At 41.5% G+C, this 20,715-nt stretch overlaps 1 protein-coding gene across 4 annotated transcripts in view; it reads right to left on the reverse strand.

Moving 5' to 3' along the window:
* Positions 1-16,066: 16,066 nt before the first annotated feature.
* Positions 16,067-20,715, reverse strand: part of SLC30A9 (solute carrier family 30 member 9) — a 59,066-nt gene continuing 54,417 nt past the window's right edge. For 2 of the 4 annotated variants that reach the window (XR_012639347.1, XR_012639348.1), the window contains exons 19-20: positions 20,175-20,238; positions 16,067-19,275 (exon numbers count right to left, since the gene is read on the reverse strand). Coding sequence is in view for 2 of the 4 variants with exons in the window: in XM_074951495.1 (XP_074807596.1) it covers positions 19,231-19,275 (45 nt within the window). In the remaining 2 variants the exon portion in view is untranslated. The remainder of the gene's footprint in view (positions 19,276-20,174; positions 20,239-20,715) is intronic. The other 2 variants (XM_074951496.1, XM_074951495.1) reach the window with 2 other exon arrangements.

The following is a 20,715-nucleotide window of genomic DNA, read 5'->3' on the forward strand; positions in this document are numbered from 1 at the left end:
CAGATTTTGCCCTCCCCTGCCATGCTCAAGCCTCTCTGATTTCCTAATGTTGACCAGACTGCACATGCATGCACCATCCCTTCAGAGCTCCTAAGGGTGACTGGACTGTGCATGTGCCATCCACATAAAGTGATTGGGCATACGCCATCCGCTCATAGATTCTACCTGCACTATTACCACAGAGCAACTGAGCATGCTCCCTCCACACCAGAGCTAGAGGGGCTCAAAGATTTTCTCTGGAATGATGGCTCAGGCTGGGGTGAGGCTGGCCCCTGCAACAGGGAGCCTGTCCTTCCTGTGCTCTCAGTGACGCCCTGCTGGCATCCAGGCAGTGTGTGGAGGAGGAAGCCCTGTGAGTTGAATACAGGGAGGACAGTAGCTGAACGAGGAGAGAGAAAAGAGTAGATTGGGACAAGTAGTCTGGTAAGAGTGGGACTGTGGGCGGGGGAGAGAAAATGGGACTGGAAGCTATTTGGTCGGGGAGGAAACAGATTGGATGAGGAGCTTTGTGCCACAGACTAGAACTGGTGGACAAGGAGACCACACTACGCTAATGCACACTGGGGAATTTTTGGCGTGCGCTAGCAGAGTCGACATGAGCCAGGTAGTGTGCAACACGTTGGTGTGCTTTAGAAATCATACCCCTCTAGTGCCCATTGCCACGCTGCGTAGACAAGCCTGGGGCTAGGAATCCGTGAGGGAGAGGTGGAAGACAACTGAGAAGGAACTGGGGGGCAGGGGAATAAGTAGGACTGGCTGGGCAGAGAGTCTGGAACAGGGAGGCAGAGATGGGATTGGGGTAGGACAGAGAGGACAAGGAGCCCAGAGAGGGAGCGAAGGACAGGGAGCCAGTAAGGGGGACAATATAAGAGAGAGAGAGATCAGATGAGGAACTGTGAGGAGGTCACTTGGATTGGCTGGGCAGTTGGGCAAGGAGATGGACTTTGTGTGGGGAGGAAGAGAAACTGGGCATGGGATGGGACACTGGGACTCAGATAAAGAGCTAAGAGGGGGAGACTAGGACTGGCTAAACAAAGAGATTGGGACTTGGAAGAGAACAGCAGCAGCCTGGGACCAGACAGGCAAGGAGCCTGGGATTGGTCCAGGAGCCAGGACTGAGGAAGAGACAGAACGAGGGCAGTGATAGGTTGGAGGTGATGGGGGAGAAGGAAGAACAGGCTTAGGGAAAACCAGCAGAAAAGTCTGCTCCCATTAGATCACATTCCCCTCCAGAGCGTGGAATGGAATCCAAGATTCCAGAGTCTCACCATTCCCCCTCTGCTTTCAGCAAATATCTGTACAACCCACTGCTAAAGTGTGTCTCATCTGCCTCTAGTGCTGGTCCACAGAGGATGGCAACCTACTACTGCTGTGAGTTACTCCGTTGGCTCAAGTGAAAGAGTCTGTGCAGCAGAGCTAAAGGTTCCAGCCCTGCTGATGACCCATGTGGGTGTCAATATGATGCTACATAAAGGAATTTCTGCCTTCACTTTGCTTTTTCTACACATCAAAAAACTGTTAACATTATCAACGTTGTAAAGTCAAGGACTCACAAGTTAGGTAACCTTAAGCCTGACATTTCCTAATTGTGAGTGCTGGACTTTGACTTTGCACCCTTAATAATTTTCTTTTAACATAGTTTTTTTTTTGCGTGTGTGTATGTGTGATTACTTTATATAGCTGTGAAACCATTTGCTGCAGTAACATGAGGCCATTACAGCATCCACAGAATTGAAGGGGGAAAGCAGAAACATACATTTCTGCTTTATGCTGATGAGACTCTGCTGCTGGTATCCAAGCCAAGACCTTAGTCCCTAGATCATAGAACCATAGAGTTAGAAGGGACTGCAAGGATCATCTAGTCTAACCCCCAGCCAAGAGGCAGAATTTGTTGAGTCTAAACCATCAAAGACAGATGGCTATCCAGCCTCCTTTTTTAAACCTCCAGCAAAGGAGCTTCTATGACCTCCCTAGGCAGTCTGTAATAGTCTTCCAACAGATATCAGGGAAGTTAAAATCCCCCATTAATAATGCATCCGATGAAGTGAGCTGTAGCTCACGAAAGCTTATGTTCAAATAAATTGGTTAGTCTCTGAGGTACCACAAGCACTCCTGTTCTTTTAGCTCGGTTGTGTTAGCTAATATTGTTACCTGTTTGTAGCATGCCTCATCCACTTCCTCTTCTTGATTGGGTGGACTATAATAGACCTCCAACCTAACATCGCTACTATTCTGTTCCCTTATTATCCTCACCCAGAGACTCACAGGAGGTCTGCTGCTCACGGCCTCTTGGAACTTCGGAGAAGGTGTATACATTCTTGCCATGCAGAGCATCCTACTTTGTCCCCATACCCATCCTTCTGGAACAAGCTATATCCCTCGGCGCTGGTACTCCAGTCATGGGAGTTGTCCTGCCAAGTCTCTGTAATGCCAATTAAGTCATAATTTTCTTCATGTACCTTGACTTCCAGTTCATCCTTCTTGTTCCTCGTACTCCCTGCATTGGTATACAGGCATTGTTTTACTTGTCTTCATCTAAACGTTTGAGCTGTTATCTAGAAAGAACAAAATATGGACTGAATCACAAATCCTTCTATTTTCGGCAGATGGATATTATTTGTACTATGCTAGCGCCTAAGGCCTTATTGTAGCAGGCACTGTACAAACACCTATTGGAAAGACAGTCCATGCCCCAAAGAGCAGACAATTTAGCTTATAATGGAACAGAGGAGGTAGAAAAAAAACACAAATGGGGAATGAGTTAACTGTTAAATGAGGCAATCTAAGCCCATTGGTCATAGGCTCCCCCACTTGCCTAACCTTTGTTAGCCAGAAGTGAAAACTGCTTCCTTTTGCCTCTTGGGACTTTAAATGGGCAGACAGGTCTAAAAATGCATTCACACGATAGTGGTTTTGAAATGACTGATATGGTCAAAAGATACTGTGTGAAGCAGGAGATTGAGTATCTGAGAACTGAACAAACATGCAGATTTATCACTGGCCCTTGGTAAAACATGTAAGTGTAATTTTTATCCCACTTCCTTTATGTACATACCCCCTTTCCTCTCTCTAGCCATAGTCCTTATTTTTGAAGTTAGAGGTTGGATAAAATTTCCATGAGTGCCTACATGAAAATGTGATGACTCATGTTTAAAATTTTCTAGTGGAGGGGAAGTGAAGAGAGTTCATGTCTACAGAGAAACTGCACATGCCATTAGATAAGAGAAATTTCTGTTTCCCAGTATTAGAATACGTTGCAATGCCTTCCTCCCTGAACGGACTCTCAGTGGTACCCAGACATATCACAATGCCCTATCATAGCTCCATCTAAGGCCTGGCCTACACTAAAAAGTTAGGTTGAAGGAAGCTGCCTTAAGTCGACCTGTTAATGCATATGAGTTTACACTACCGGGTCCTTTACACCGACCTAAGTCATCTCTAATGTCGACTTCTGTAATCCACCTCTGCGAGAGGCGTAGCGCTTAATTCAATTTTCATGAGTCAACTGCAAGGTAGTGCAGACGCAGTGTTGTGTAATTCGAATTAATTAGCCCCCAGGTGGTGTCCCACAACACTCATCTGTGACCTCTCTGGAGATCATTCTCAACTCTGCTGGACTGCCACCAGGTACAAAGGAAACAGCCCCTCCCCTGTTAAAGGCCCAGGAATTTTGATTTCCCATTTCCTGTTTGACCAGCCTTCGGAGCATGCCAGCTTGAGCACAGCTGATCATGGAGATACACGCCCCAAACGCACTCCAGCCTGGTCTGCACAGGAGGTGGTGGACCTCACCGCTTTGTGGGGAGAAGAGTTTGTGCAGGCAGAGCTCTGATCCAGCAGAAGAAATGCTGACATCTATGCAAAGATCACTGGTGGAATGGGGGAGAAGGGCTACACGAGGGACCCAGCAGTGCTGTGTGAAAATAAAAACTTTGCCAAGTGTATCAGAAGGCAAGGGAGGTGAACAGTCATTCTGGTGCTGAACCCCACACATGCTGGGTCTACAACGAGCTGCATGCAATTCTTGGGGGTGACCCTACCAGCACCCCCACCAGCAACGTGGACACCTCACAGGTGTTTCAGTCTAGGGACAACAAGGTCGACGATATGGTGGATGAGGAAGAGGAGGAGGAGGAGGAAGAGAATGGTGGATCCATTCTCCCCGAGAGCCCAGAAATATTCTTAACCCTAGAGCACTGTGGGTCGCAGGACAACACAGTGGCCGACCGTGATGCTGGGGAAGGCACCTCTGGTGAGTATACAATTACAGTCACAGTCTAGTTAAACTTTAGTGGGCACACATATTCGGTGATATTGCATGTTTACTGCAAAGAAAAAGCAAGGTTTTCTGCTTACAAGAGGCCGCTCCAGCTACACAGAGGGTGTCCCCCGGAAAAGACTGTTTATGTGGACTGGGAGAGCCCGGGAATCCTCCATGGATATCACTAGCCAACTTTCATGGAGTTACTCTGCAATCCTTTGCAGAAGGTTTCTGGGCAGGGCAGTCTTATTTCTTCCACCATGGTAGGACACTTTCCCACACAACTCCTGAATTAATTCTGCTGTATCATTGCGGTACACAGCATAGCAACATAAGGACCAGGTCTATACCCAGATGCTTGCAGCATCTCCTTCCTTTCTGCCTCTGTTACCCTCAGGAGACTGATATCAAATAGGGTCACCTAGGGGGAAAGGGGGAAGTTCAAATTAAAAGTGCTCTTACAAGAAAAAAATAGCATGTAGACCCACCCCACATTCCAGATCACCAAACCATGCGGCCGCTAATGTGCCTTTACTGTTGGCAAGTAGTTTAAGTGGCTGATAGGGGATTGGGGCACCATGAGAGATTCCACAGTTTGGGAGTGAAAACGTTCTCCACTGCCCCGTTTGTAAACAGCTTCCCGTAATGCTATGGGGAAGGCCCACCTCTGCTCCTGATGTGAGCCTTCAATAAACTTCATTAAAAGTGCAGTCACCCATGACTCGGGGGGGGGGGGCGGGGGGGGGAGGGAGCAGTGAAACAGAGCAGGGAACAGTTACAGATTCTGATTTTGTTATGGCTTGCACCTAGTGTAATAAGGGGCTTGGTTTTTTTTTATAGAAACACTTTATTCATGTACAATGACTCCTTTATTTTTTTTCCATGACTGACAGCTGGAAATGTGTCCTAAAATAACTTTCCATGGAACTGGCCCTCGGTGTTCAAGAGACCACCAGTCCCTCTGCAAATGTTCTCCTGCAACAGTTGCATCCCACTGGAGCAACAGAACCATTGAACAACACGGGGAGGCTTGCAAGTGCAGGAGACAGATCTTTCATAGGAGCTGGACCTGAACTATAGAATTCACTCATGCAAGAAATAAGAATGACCACAGGCCTCACTGCATTCAGATCCACGTGTGTTACCGCTAGTCACATTGCTTAATGCACTTGAAGAAGGCATGCTGGTACCTCAGTGAAGGAGATGGTATGGAACCTGAAGAAATGAACTTTGCATCTACTTCCATTCAATTTAGCTTTCCCTCAATAATTTCTTCTCTCTCCTCCCGCCCCACACAAACCATGTATTTATCTTACAGGCTGGGATCAAAAGTAGGGAGCAAAAGTGTTATTTCTATTTGTAAATACTGGAAATTCTCCGATATTACCCTGATGGGCACCAGGTAAGTACCTAGGTAGAAGTTTTGTGCATTAGGTTGTATTAAAATGACACTAATAGAAAAATAATAGATAATATCCACAACTTAATTTCAACATAAAAAGGACTCCCAGAAGACAATATCTAAGGTCTACCTGAAGGAGGAGGAAAAAAAGTATTTGGGGGAAAAAATGAGCCTCTTTTATTATAAGCATTATAAAAAACAGTAAGAAAATTCAGCCTTCAAAAGCAAGTAGTCACATCACCATCAGTGCCATTAAGTAGCATCTTTTCCTTGCACAAAAGACCCTATAAAAAGCAAAGCACTCAAAGCCCCTGATTAAGCTATTTACTTCTCCCCACTTAGAAAAAAATATATTTCCAAGACAGAGGCAAAAAAATTTAAATAAAAAAAATCCGTCCCAATTTTGCGGAATGAGCACTCTCTCCTATTTATACTACAAGCATGCACATACTGCAGAACCAGCAGACACGTCACTTCATACATGCTTCTGTTCTCCTCTCTCCCCAGGGCTCTAATAAAAAAACCCAAATGGACTTCTTTGGGTGCTGTTTCTGTCTGGAATGATCTCAGACATCTGCATGAAGTTAGTACTATGTAGTTGATGGCAGGATGGGGAGAGGAATTGTTTAAAGCAATACATTTCTAAATTAAATAAACTGCTTATTTTTTCCAGAATAGCAATTTATAAGTACACTTAATTAAAACAAGGGTTCTTTTAACTTCCCCAACTGAAATTCTGATAGAATCAGAGAATCATAGGACTGGAAGGGACCTCAAGAGGTCATCTAGTACAGTCCCCCGCACTCGTGACAGGACTAAGTATTATCTAGACCATTCCTGATAGGTATTTGTCTAATCCCTCTGGAATACATCCACAGCTTGGATGGGTCATTCAGTCCTTTGTTCAGAGCTTCAGTTTGTAGCAAAGTTCCTCCAGAGGTAAGAAGCAGGATTGAAGACAAAATGGACTATAAGAAGGCAGCTACATCTTCTTTGGCCATGCGGCCTGTGCTTGGATTGAAAGCCTTAGAGTTTTGTCATAGGCATGCCCCTGCCTGCCTTACTGAGTCAGAAGGTGGTCTTAATTGGTCAGTTGTATAGCTGATGGTCCTTAATGGGCCATCAAGCAGGCTAGGCAGTGCTGATGCCAAACTGCCTTGGGGTGTCACCCAGGAGCATAGCACCAGTTTGAAATACAGACATGCATACATAGCTATAACTCATAATACAAAAGTGATACAAACACATAAATGAGATTATCACATCTGGCAAATTATAACATTTTTGCAGATACCTTACATGGCCTATCTGGCATAACATTACAATTGTACAATATTGATATTTATAATATCCTCAAGTGTCACCCAGATTCCATACAGCTTCACACACCCCTATCCACAAGGCTTGTAACTTTGTCAATGAAAGCTGTCAGGTTGGTTTGACAGGATTTGTTCTTGACAAATCCATGCTGACTGTTACTTATCACCTTATTATCTTCTAGAAGTTTGCAAACTGATTGCTTAATTATTTGCTCCATTATCTTTCCAGGTACAGAAGTTAAACTGATTGGTCTGTAATTCCCCAGGTTGTCCTTGTTTCCCCTTTTATAGATTGGCACTATATTTTCCCTTTTCCAGTCTTCTGGAATCTCTCCCATCTTCCATGACTTTTCAAACATAATCGTTAATGGCTCAGATATCTCCTCAGTCAGCACCTTGAGTATTCTAGGATGCATTTCATCAGGCCCTGGTGATTTGAAGACATCTAACTTGTCTAACTAATTTTTAACTTGTTCTTTCCCTATTTTAACCTTTGAGCCTACCTCATTTTCACTGGTATTCACCATGTTAGACATAGAAAAGTTGTGGGAGATAGATATATTAGCTCCAGGCTAAACAAATCCCTAGTACCAGGATAAGTGAAATGGCAGCTGCTCCAGGTCAATTAAGACACCTGGGGCCAATTAAGAACTTTCCAGAAGGCAGGGAGAACGCTAGGTTGATTGGGACACCTGAAGCCAATCAGGGGCTGGCTGAAACTAGTTAAAAGCTTCCCAGTTAGTCTGGTGGGTGTGCATGTCAGGAGCTGTTAGAGAGACTGAGTAGTACACATGGTATCAGGCACAAGGAAGGAAGCCCTGAGGTAAGGGTGAAGTGGAGCTTGAGGAAGTGAGGGCTGCTGTGGGGGAAGTAGCCCAGGGAATTGTACAGGTCATGTTTCTAAAAGATCAGCTACCATAGCTGATGCTATTAGGGTCCCTGGGCTGGAGCCTGGAGTAGAGGGTGGGCCTGGGCTTCCCCCCTGCCTTTGCCCCCTGATTAATCACTGAGACTGGGAGACAACAGAGACTGTGCAAGGAAGGATAGCTTCTCCTCACCTCCCTCGCTGCCTTATGATGAAAATGGCTCAGTAGATTGTGACCCTTGTCCCTAGTGAGAGAAGGGTTATGTGGAGGGTCACACTGAGCCTCTGAGGCTAGCGAAATCTGCCAGGAAATGCAGGACGCACGGAGGCAAGGACAGAGCTTTGTCACAATGTCCAAACACCACCAAACTTCTTGATGAAAGAACAAACAAAGATGTCATTAAGCACCTCTACCATTTCCACATTTTCTATTTTTTTCCTCCCCTCATTGAGTAATGGGCCTACTCTGTCCTTAGTCTTCCTCTTGCTTCAAATATATTTTTAGAATATTTTCTTGTTACCCTTTATGTCTCTAGCTAGTTTGATCTCGTTTTGTGCCTTGGCCTAATTTTGTTCCTACATACTTATGTTATTTGTTTATATTCATCCTTTGTAATTTGACCTAGTTTCTACTTTTTGTAGGATTCTTTTTTGAGTTGTAGATCATTGAAGATCTCCTGGTTAAGCCAGGGAGGTCTCTTGCCATATGTCCTATCTTTCCTACGCAGTGGGATAGTTTGCTCTTGTGCCCTTAATAATATGTCTCTCAAAAACTGCCAACTGTCTTCTATTGTTTTTCCTCTTAGATTTGCTTCCCATTGGATTCATAGATACTAAGGTCAGAAGGGACCATTATGATCATCTAGTCTGACCTCCTGCACAACGCAGGCCACAGAATTTCACCCACCCACTCTTACCTTCCAACTCCCTGAGTTTGCTAAGGTCTGCCTTCTTGAAATCCATTGTCTTTATTTTGCTGTTCTCCCTCCTACCATTCCTTAGAATCATGAACTCTACCATTTCATGATCACTTTCACCCAAGCTGCCTTCCACTTCTAAATTCTCAACCAGTTCCTCCCTATTTGTCAAAATCAAATCTAGAACAGCCTCTCCCCTAGTAGCTCTCTCCACCTTCTGAAATAAAAATGGTCTCCAATACATTCAAAGAACTTGTTGGATAATCTGTGCCCTCCTGCCATAAATAAAAAGGGAAGGGTAAACCCCTTTAAAATCCCTCCTGGCCAGAGGAAAACTCCTCTCACCTGTAAAGGGTTAAGAAGCTAAAGGTAACCTCGCTGGCACCTGACCAAAATGACCAATGAGGAGACAAGATACTTTCAAAAGCTGGGAGGAGGGAGAGAAACAAAGGGTCTGTGTGTCTGTCTATATGCTGCCTTTGCCAGGGATAGACCAGGAATGGAGTCTTAGAACTTTTAGTAAGTCATCTAGCTAGGTACGTGTTAGATTGATTTCTTTAAATGACTGAGAAAAGAATTGTGCTGAATAGAATAACTATTTCTGTCTGTGTATCTTTTTTGTAACTTAAGGTTTTGCCTAGAGGGATTTTCTATGTTTTGAATCTAATTACCTTGTAAGGTATCTACTATCCTGATTTTACAGAGGGGATTTCTTTACTTCTATTTACTCCTATTTCTATTAAAAGTCTTCTTGTAAGAAAACTGAATGTTTTTTCATTGTTCTCATATCCAAGGGTTTGGGTCTGTGGTCACCTATGCAAATTGGTGAGGCTTTTTATCCAACATTTCCCAGGACCGGGGGGGGGGGGGGTGCAAGTGTTGGGAGGATTGTTCATTGTTCTTAAGATCCAAGGGTCTGGGTCTGTGGTCACCTAGGCAAATTGGTGAGGCTTTTTACCAAACCTTGTCCAGGAAGTGGGGTGCAAGGTTTTGGGAAGTATTTTGGGGGGAAAGACGTTTCCAAACAGCTCTTCCCCAGTAACCAGTATTTGTTTGGTGGTGGTAGCGGCCAATCCAAGGACAAAGGGTGGAATATTTTGTACCTTGGGGAACTTTTTGACCTAAGCTGGTAAAGATAAGCTTAGGAGGTTTTCATGCAGGTCCCCACATCTGTACCCTAGCGTTCAGAGTCGGGGAGGAACCTTGACACCTCCCGTGTTGTTTTCCCAGTAGATGTCTGAGTAGTTGAAGTCCCCCATCACCACCAAGTCCTGCGCTTTGGATGATTGTTAGTAGTTTTAAAAAAAAGCCTAATCCACCTCTTCTTCCTGGTTAGGTGGTCTGTAGTAGACCCCTATCATGACATCACATTTTTTTTACCCCTTTTATCCTTACCCAGTGACTTGCAACAAGTCTGTCTACTTCCATCTCAACCTCAGTCCAAGTGTATACATTTTTAATATATAAGGCAACACCACCTCCCTTTTTTCCCCTGCCTGTCCTTCCTGAGCAATATGTACCCTTCTATACTAATATTCCAGTCATGCATATTATCCTACCAAGTCTCTGTGATGCCAACTATGTCATAGTTGTGTTTACTTGCTAGCATTTCAAGCTTTTCCTGATACTTTTCCCATTAGTATACAGATATCTAAGATACTGATTTGAGGCAGCATACCTCCCGGGATGCCATGTCAGGGCGACAGATGGGTGCCTCCATCCCCCTCAGAAGAGTCACCAACCACCACTACCCTACGTCTCCTCCTGGGAGTGGTGGCTGCAATGCTCCCAGCCTTGGGGGTACATGGCTTCTCCTCCTCCACCTGTGGGGGTGATTCCTCATCTCTCATTGCCAGGGCAGCATATCCGTTTTCCATTACCATGGTGGGTGGGTTGGGAGTAGGGGTGGAGCACTGCCTGCTGCCAGAAGTAACCAGCAGCCAGTGTCCTCCCTGTGACAGAGCCATATCTTCCTCCTCTGGTGCCATGACAGCAGTCCTCTCTAGCTGGATAGCATCCTCAGCCTTGGATGTCTCCATATGAATACACTCAAGGAATTCCTCGTGGACACAGATGCTCCTCAGCCTAGCCACCTCCTCCTGTAGCTCCCCCACCTGCTTCCTGAGAGATTCCACCAGCAGGCACCTTTCATACTGGATGGTCCCCCCAGCCTGGCTTTGAGAGTGGGAAATGCAGGCCACAGTCTCTGCAAATCCACACTAGGATCTGGGTACAGGCATCCAGGTTGTCTGTCTGGATATAGGCGCAGGTGGAGGAGACAGGAGCAGCATTGGCACTGGCGAGGCGGCCCTTCCTAACCAAGGCGATAATATTGATTCCCTCCCACAAATCCCCTCTCAAGCTGCCCTGTTCGCTAGCTCCCCTTGGTCACTTAGCCCCTGGCTTTTAAGGCCTTCCCTCCTAGGTCAGCCCTACCCCCTCGTTAATCACACAGGGGGAGGGTGATCACAAGGCTGATCGAGGTTGATCAAAGATGATTCAGGGAACAAAGGTTCAAGCAGTCCCCAGACACAATCTCAACTGACACAGTAACTGAAAACCTGAAAGAGAGAGAAACACAAACAGCCAAGCATACTCACTCGCCCCAAGATTAGTACTCACACCTTGTTCGTTCAACAGGAGGATCTCCTTCTCCTCTCAGACTCCCCTGTTCACTAGCAGATAATGGGGTTAAAAACCTCTTTGATCCTTCTCAGCTTCTAGCTGGACCGTTCATCAGTTTGCGTCTTGACTTTTCTCCAACTAACTGTCAATGGGTTTGTACAAGTCGGTTAGGTCTCAATATTACACCTGCTCATGCTGACATTTTCCCCAATATGGTAAGTATTGAAATGAAACATTAGGGTGGTAACTCTCTCCATGCTCCAAATGCACTCTAGGCCTCTTTCCTTGGCTTCCTAGCCCAGCCTCTTCTGAAGGTCCCATTCTCCTGCCATGGCACTTCAATAATTGTTTTTCCAACAGCTTGATGCCCCTCCAGTCAGTCTCTTCATACAAGGTAGCAGAGAGAAAGGGATTAAACAAAAACCGTCCTCTTGCTCATCCTGTTACCAAGGGAGGGGAAGTATTAAATTCTGGGCTGCCCAAGACACCTTTGTTCCTCAAAGGCAGAATTAAAGAATAAAAAGCATTTTAAGGAAAATCAATAAATTTCTCATGACTGCCAATGTAACAGATTGAAAAAAGATATTTGTCTGATGAACAGGGTTTATTAATCTTTACTCAGCTATGTGATTTCCAGGTGGATGATACCTAGCTTTTTCCTGGGGCTTGGGACAGCTGTGCTGGGGAATTAGTTTCCAGCCACATGTCAGATAAGGATTATTGTATGAAGACAATTGAGCTCAGCCTCTAGGAACCCACATTCACTTGTTTGTATACCCAAATGCAACCTGTCTCCCCTACTAGCTGTTTTTGACCTAACCCTCAGATCCGGAACCAGGATATAGAGATGATTCACACTGGGAGTTCATGTCAAGGAGGAACCAGCATGGATTTGGCCCATGCAGGGAGTCTGAATGCTCTGCTTTGTGGGAGGCACCTCATTGCATTAGGGGAGGGAGAGGGCCAGGATTGAGAGAGTGGTATTTTTAAGGTCAGGCTTGACAAAGCCCTGGCTGGGATGATTTAGTTGGGGATTGGTCCTGCTTTGAGCAGGGGGTTGGACTAGATGACCTCCTGAGGTCCCTTCCAACCCTGATATTCTATGATTCTATGGTCAGAATTGAAGAATTTACTTTCTGTGAGCAAAAAGCTGCCAAATTATTGTGAGACTGAGGTCACGGACCACTTTTTAAAACTATTTTTCAAATGACAACATATAAAATATATAGATAGTGTGGCTGTTCCTAGAGATTCCAGTTATTTCTAGAAGAGGTTGTGTCCAACCATTCATTCATTCATTCTGAATCCTCAAATTACTGTAATATGCAAAATGCTACTCTGTACTCAGAATGGCCAGCAAAACTGTCCAAACCTGCCTAAAGCTAATGTTCTCGTCTGTTTTATCTTAGAAAAGTAAATGTAAATTGCTCTGCTCAAATTAAAGCAGAACATATCTTTGTCATCTGTGATTTATTTCAGAGTAGCAGCTGTGTTAGGCTGTATTCGCAAAAAGAAGAGGAGGACTTGTGGCACCTTAGAGACTAACAAATTTATTTGAGCATAAGCTTTCGTGAGCTGATGAAGTGAGCTGTAGCTCATGAAAGCTTATGCTCAAATAAATTTGTTAGTCTCTAAGGTGCCACAAGTACTACTTTTCTTTGTGATTTATTTAACATTTTTACTGAAGAATAATTACAGATTCCATTGATTTTTACAAGATACAATATGTGCCAATGTTAAGTGTGCAAAATAAAATACATATGCAGAGATAAATATTTATTAATATGATGCCTATGCCTGTCAGTCAGCATGATTCTCAGACTTAAAGTAACTGAAATACGGCAAAATAAAAAGCATCACAAGAAAGCTTCAGAATAGTGGGAACATGCATTTGTTTGAAAGATTGATGTGGTTACATGGAGAAACATAAGACACTGATTTTGGGGTTCTCAATAGAAAGATCTCTTCCAGACACATAAGTGAAGAGGTCTAAAGTGATGGCTTTCAGAGTTGTTGCAGTGTTGGTCATGATTAAACAGAAATGAATTTATGTTCAGTATAGCACATTTCTACTTCAATAAACCAAATTTTTGCATAATCTCCTTTCAAACTATAGTTGCCACATTTATTTTCTCCCACACTAGGAAAGCGTGTTTTCTTCTGCTCTAAGATTTGAAATTATCCTAAAATAAATCTTTCTTTAATAAATCCACTTTAAATTTGGGTTAGAAAATCAACTTTGTCTTAGGTCAGATGAGAGCATGGAACTGTCTCACTAATTTAATCAGTAGACTCTCTTTCCCTAGCCCTACTTCCTCATAACAATTTTGTTAAATACTAGAAATACAGAATTTTGTCCATATGCTTTATCAGTACAAAACTTTAAACAGGGAATAAGAGCCTCTCCCTGAATGGTTTTTGGTGGTTTTGAGCAGTGTTAGAGAGAGAATCTGCCCTCAAAAGTGCACAGAGTATAGCCTGGAAAACTGCTGCTGTACTTGCTACGAACAAGATTTTCCCCCTCACCTAGGTTTTTCCTCTCCATGTTGTTTAAATAAATGTCAAATCCTTGAACATGACACTTAGTACAATTAATGGTTTAAAGGGATTTGCAAAATGTAACTGGGCACTTCACTTTGTCCACAGAAGTTTAGACAACCTGAAAAGTTAAGGATTGGAATTTCTTCCAGTCGTTCATTTAAATATTGGTGTGTTCACAATATAATGCAGTGATCTTTGGAATGCTATTTTTTTCTTGCTAATGGGAGATAACTGCTTTTAATGTGTCCACAAGATGGTGCTTCAGTTGTTTTGTTGCTGTAAGGTGTCCTTTTTTAAAAACTTCCTTCAGTTCATTCCAAATTCCTTTTATTGGACTGAGTTACATGATTTAGGTGGCCAAATCACATAATACCAGTGTTTTCATTCAGTGTTTGCGCCCATAGTTGAGTGTGCTCTGAATCAATCTTGTTGAAAAATAAATCAAGTTTCCTCAGTGCAGTGCCAATACTAATATCCCTTCCTACAACTCGCTGTCCGCTACCTCTTAAACAGCTTGCCAACAGCTTTGAGAGAGGGATATTTACACACTGAGATTACTCCATCATACTTAGCAGTAGGGCCCAGAATTTTCCATCCCTGGCTGCTAAATAATTAAATCTGTATGATAGACCACCTTAGACAATTTCTTGTCTTATACTACTCTACCTCAAACTTTTGAAATAATAATCTGTGCCACCTTCATCTGGTCACCTCAGTCAAGAAACAAATGGTCAGTCCCTTAGATTGGTCACCTAAGACAGTTTTCACCATATAAATCTTTCCAGTGAGTCTGAAAAAAGTATCTGTTTCTCCCAATCATTATTTTAAAGAAATGTTTCAGAACAGTCTCTCTTTTGCTTAGCATCCAGATATTAACTACACTGCATTCTGTATCCTTGTTAGATAATTTCTTATGGTCTATTTTTCCATTCAAACTAATATTTACCTGATTTCTTATCTCATTGTCTATATGATCAATTTGATAATTTTTTCCACTTCCCATTTTTTCTTTGTTTCCATATTTTTTCACGTTACCGCTTATCTTGGTAAGTCTTCATTCCTCTTCTTCAAACACACTTCAAAAAGGTTAGATTTATCATATTCTCTCAAACTTGCTAGTAGGATAAAATGTCAGGAGATTCCAGACCTTCAGTCAGCAGAAAACTAATCTAAGTCACATTCCAAATGTGGATGTAGTCCACATACTTTTCTAGCATGTGTGAGTATTAAAGAGGACACACCACTGAGAACGTCGGGGTCCTGTGACCTGTACCCTTGCAACAGAAAAAGCTGAAGAGCTTATGCTGAGCCTCTGAGGGCCCCAGGTGGAACAGTACCAGACAACTGAGGCTTATACTCTTCAGGGCTTTATAGATAGCAACCAGCATCTTGAATTAAATTCCATTGTGAACTGGGAATCAATCTGAAGTTCAGTGCACAAGTACAATACACTCCTGCCAGTCTGCCCTGCTTAACTGTCAAGCACTCCACACAGACTGCACCAGCTGAAGTTTCTGGATGGCCTTCAAGATTAGCCCCAAGTAGAGCTGCTTTGGACTAGTCCCTAGCCTTGAGATTACAACTACAGATAACCATAGTGAAGGTCCCATCTGAAGGGGAAAGCATACGATCTCATGTCCAGCGTCAGAAGACAAAGTATTCAGGAAATTTGCATAGAAGTCCAAGAAAAAAAAAAACAAGGAATCTAATGAGACCTTAAACCTGTGAGCCCTCAGTAGTTGCAGTGGTTAGACTCTTTCCTCAAAATATATCTTTTGTGTCAATCAGCATTTCTTTAATGTTATCCAGATTGAATTATGAAATATCATGCAACTAATGAGAATGTATTTCCCACAAAATAAATGGATAGAGTTGTCTGAATCCTGTTTAGCAAAATAAAGGCTGTACGGCCAACAGAATCTATAAAAATAAATATATTCCATGGCTTTAAGAGACAGAGGAAAATGTACTGAAAAAATCCTAGAATAAATATTTTAAATTTTATCTGATTCCTTACTCCACTGATTTTATCAGTCTTTCAAATCAGAGATAATAAGTGACAAGTTAAGGTGTCACATCTATGGTTCATGAAGAAAACACCCAATTCCTTAGTACTTTGCAAGTTTACTTTAATCCAAAATATCCTACTACCAAAAAGGACTATCCCAAAAAGCTTCCGATCAGAATACCTTAACAAGGCTAAACCAAATCCTGGACTCAGTTCAACCCGTTCTTTAGACCATGAAAGTACTGTAGCTTAAATCTGGGTAACAGTTTTCACTAAAAACATTTAACAGCAATCTGTTAAGTTTTTTATATTATAATTTAATTAAATGTATTATAATTTAATATATTTTAAATTGCTACCACTTTAAAGTGCAATTCCCTTCTCAAAGTGACTAAAACTGGGGTACCAGGTTTATTATGCCAATTTCTGTTATAAGTCGTGCTCAGTGTAGAAGACGTTTTAATCAAATGCAAGCCATGAAAACCCATGCTGGGCTCTCAGAATCAAACTGGGGTCTTTCCTCATGCATCGCCACCAATGAAAGTGGCTTTGCAAATAAAATTAAGTTCTTAATGATGCCTGTGCAAACCTACAGCCTCCAATGGGGTTGCAAAGATGTACCCAATTGGAATTTAGTAAATCTTGTTGATGACAGAAGCAACAGAGTCCAGCTCACTTTCTCATAGCACTGCAAAGACAATAAAAAGCAGTACAATCTTATTTTTGTCAGTGAAGTAGGCAGATATGAATCAGAATACATGCAGGGAGCAGCTATTATTGAGCAAGTACCCTTTTTTACACAAACACTTTTCAGAGTAGTATGCACTTTAAGATTATGTGCTTAAGTTTCTCTATAAACTAGATAAGGGAGCATTTCAGTACATTTCTAATATTTATTAACCTTTGGGGATGTTTCAGAAACACAATATACAAACTCCCCTTATAGATTACTGACTCCCATTCATGATGGTCCGGCATACATGGCACTTGTAATGTCACATACACCACTGAAGAGTAATGGCCAGAGGCAATGTTCAGATTCTTGCCCTCCCTTCCAGGATATTAAAATTTTTGTTTTTCTTCAGTAACAGTACTTTATAGTGCTTTATGGGAGGGAGGGGGGGAGAGAGAAAGAAGAGGAGATAAATAGGATTTGCCTTAATCAAAGGCAAGTTCCAGTGCTCTTCCTGGATGATTATGTCATCAGCAGAGTGCATGCTGGGATATGAAGAAGCAGACTTGAGAAAAAGACTCAAGTAAACCATTCAGAATGTGCTAAAGTGTCCCTCATTAGTTATTTGGGAAACTACCCACACATTTGTAACATTTTACAAATATGTGAAATTAACTTTAAAAATATCACTTTTTATTAAACACATTTCTAATGTTCAGTCTTAAGTATATACTACAAATCTAATTAGCACTGCAGTGGGAGACAAAAATCAAGTCTTCCCTTAGGTTAAGCACTAACAGGCTATAAACAAATGACCAATGAGAAGAGAAGGAACAGGATTTATAGGCAAGGGTACTAACAGACCCTTCATTCCCAACTATGTAACGAAGTCATCCATTACCCACATTACAGTACATAAAGCCTCATCTCCAAAAACTAAACTTTGGAATGTCATTTTATTTAAAATGCACAGCATGCAGTGTTTTGCAATTGTCAAAAGGCATGCTATTTTAAATTCTCATAATTCACTGGCAAATGACATTTAAAAAAAAATACTATTACAAAGCATTTAATCAAATCCTGACATTTTGGTTTCCACCATTATCATTTGCTGCAATGCATATGATTTAATCTTAAATTGATTTTGATGACTTGTGTTCCCTATCAACATTTCTGCCCTCAGTATGTCAGTCACTAGATTACCCACCAACAGATTCATCAGGATGCTCTTATTGCCACCTCTCTCCCATGAGCAATTTTCATGTTACTGAAACGTTTTAAAGTGCATAAAGGATTTTTCTTGGAGAAAGATTTATCGCTAATTATTCCATTAATATTTCAATTACTAGATTTGCATGATTTGTACTCACTAAGCCTTTATTAAAAGATTATTTCTCACAGAGTCTGCTATGACTTGGATACCTATTGCAGAAAGCCTTATTCTAGAAACCCATTTTATAAAACACTAGAATCCTGCATTTCAAACACATCAATTCTATGCACTCAGTTTTGGGATTACTGACAGCCATGACACACATTTCAGCATAATTGTTTTACTTCTCCCACACAAAGGGGTTTTTCTGAAAGGGGGGGGGAGAAAAAGCAATCTACAATTCAGATTCATACAAGTAGTGCCTGTGTAAATAAATTAATATCATCTTCACATCTGTTTAAGTATAAATATTTCTTGAATATGTTAAAACTGCTACACCACCTCTTGTTTTTGCTAGCAAAGATCATTTGCAGAATATTGCCTCTTAAAAGGATAAAAAGCCAAATGAAAAATATCAGAAAACTACCAAATAAATTTATATCCTCCAATGTTAGCAAGTTAAAGCAACAAAAAGGCATATGGGTGGGAAAAAGTCTGACAAGAGAAAACCTACACACAAGCCATGGCCAAGATCACCTACAAAAAAAAAGCGTGTTGAGGTTTCTACATCCTGCACAGTAACTCAACATACTCTAGGCCAAGCTCAAAGCCAACTGCATTCAAGAGACTGATATGATCCTCTGAGGTTATGTCAATAATTGCAGCACTGGCAGAAGCATGTTTCCAAATCATGAAACTCGAGAAAAGGGCAGTTCTTCTTGGAGGGATTGATCTTAGAGGGTGGGGAAAAAAAAAAGACCATATAGCTAGAATATAACAACTGGTTCAAAGTGGCAAATGAAACCAAGCCTGTTCTAGCATTAAACATCTGTATCTTGCAAATACTCCAATGGCTTCTAGAAGGAAGTAGTTAAATGAGTGCAAATTGACGTGTAAGTTGACAAAAAACTGAAATAGGGAAACTATCTTCTGTGTATTTTCAGGCATTAACATTTGCCTTATAGAAACTAAAAGATCTAAGTTCCAAGTCCCAAATAAATTCACCTCTAACAGTCTCATGTAGAAATTATGCTAAGAAGCTTTTGTTGAACTGATCTTCCAAACAAAGTTGTTGACTTTGAATCTAAAGCTGTTCTGGAAACCGAGTCAGTAACAACAGTTCAGGAAGCCTACAGCATGAAGTAAATGAGGTATGGTATTGAGGCGACTGCAGTTTCAATAGCTGTTCCATCTCTGTACAAACTTGTTTCCAAAAGAGAGTACTCCAAGGATTTCTTCTGTCAAGTCTACAATATTTCCAAATCTACATGTCGAACATCAGGATTGCGTTGCTGAAACAAAAAAACAAATTTTATTAATAAGCATAGACAATCAAATGTACCACGACAATGCTGATGACAAGACCTGCCACGATGTTGGCAACAAACAACAAATCCCTACTCATGGTAACATAGCAATTGTTTTAAAATGAAGACTAACTAATACATTTAATCCATGCTTTAGGCAGCTCTAAAGAATTTGTCCACCAAGGAACATTTATCAGCGTGTACTAGAATGGTGACAACTTCATAGCTAAATAAGTTCTAATGCTTTCAAAAGTATGAAGCAGCTCATGATTTAAAAAAGGTAATTGGTTTCAACTTAATTTAAAATGTAATTAAAATTAATGTAATTTTTAAAAAGTAATTGGTTTTAAAGGTAAAAATGTCCAAATGAAAAAAAAATTACATTCTACACAGAAGAGGCACTTTCCTGAATGCCAAAAGTGCATGAAAAGAACTGGTCTATACTATTAAATATGTGGTTTGCACAACAGGTGATGTTTGCTTCAAGTGACATGTTTCACCAACATTTCTACAGGTGACTTTAAATTAGGTAAAGCTTTTTCAATAGCAACACAATTATTGAAATCCCTATATACACTGAAAATAGGATTCATGTTTTGAAAATTACTATTCTTGAGCTTGCTGTTCAAAAATCACTAAGGGCTGGCAAGCAAATCCAACTATAGTCAAAACATTGATCTTGATTTTCAATAGCATCACTCTGGGGAGATAAAATTAAAATTACTTAATGTTTCTCAAAAATCCTACACATGCTAGAACACGCTCTTGAAAAGCACCTTCTGATGAAGGGAAAAGGCAATCACAAAGGCACAACATTTATCTGGCACACTATGGTTATGATCATGGCTCCGTGTGCTCCCCTTGGAAAATACCATGGAATTTACCTATGCCTGTGGAAATATTTGTCTGCCCAAACGCCTCACATCTTCAGACAAAGGAAATGCTTAACTACTCCAAAAGCAGAAAAATAAATTCTTTAGCAGAAAGGAAAAACATTTTTAAAAAATCATAGCCTTATAGTACCCACCAAGGAAATGTATGGAATGGATATGTTCTGTATTAAAAAGTTTCCTTTGGGGCTTTTCATAAATTTGTAATATAAACAGTTTTCCCATTTATTTCATGCAGACTAATATGATTTATTTGTACATATTATTCCTTCTGCTGCTCAGCCAGAAAGAACATGAGACAGATACCCTGTCCACCTTTTCATCTTAGGAGGAACAGACAACTCTGCTCTTCCAAGCCCTAGCATTTTCCCAGATTGTGAGATGTAACAGAATGTAAGGCAAGAAAACCAGACTCCAAAAACAGAACTGAATGTTGAACATCTACTACTTCCCAGACCTCTCCAATCCACATATACTTTCAGGAATTCCCAGCATCTGCTTAAAACTAGGTGATCACACATCAGCACATAAACTA

The sequence above is a fragment of the Natator depressus genome, chromosome 4 (genome assembly GCF_965152275.1).
Source record: "Natator depressus isolate rNatDep1 chromosome 4, rNatDep2.hap1, whole genome shotgun sequence".
Lineage (NCBI taxonomy): Eukaryota > Metazoa > Chordata > Testudines > Cheloniidae > Natator > Natator depressus.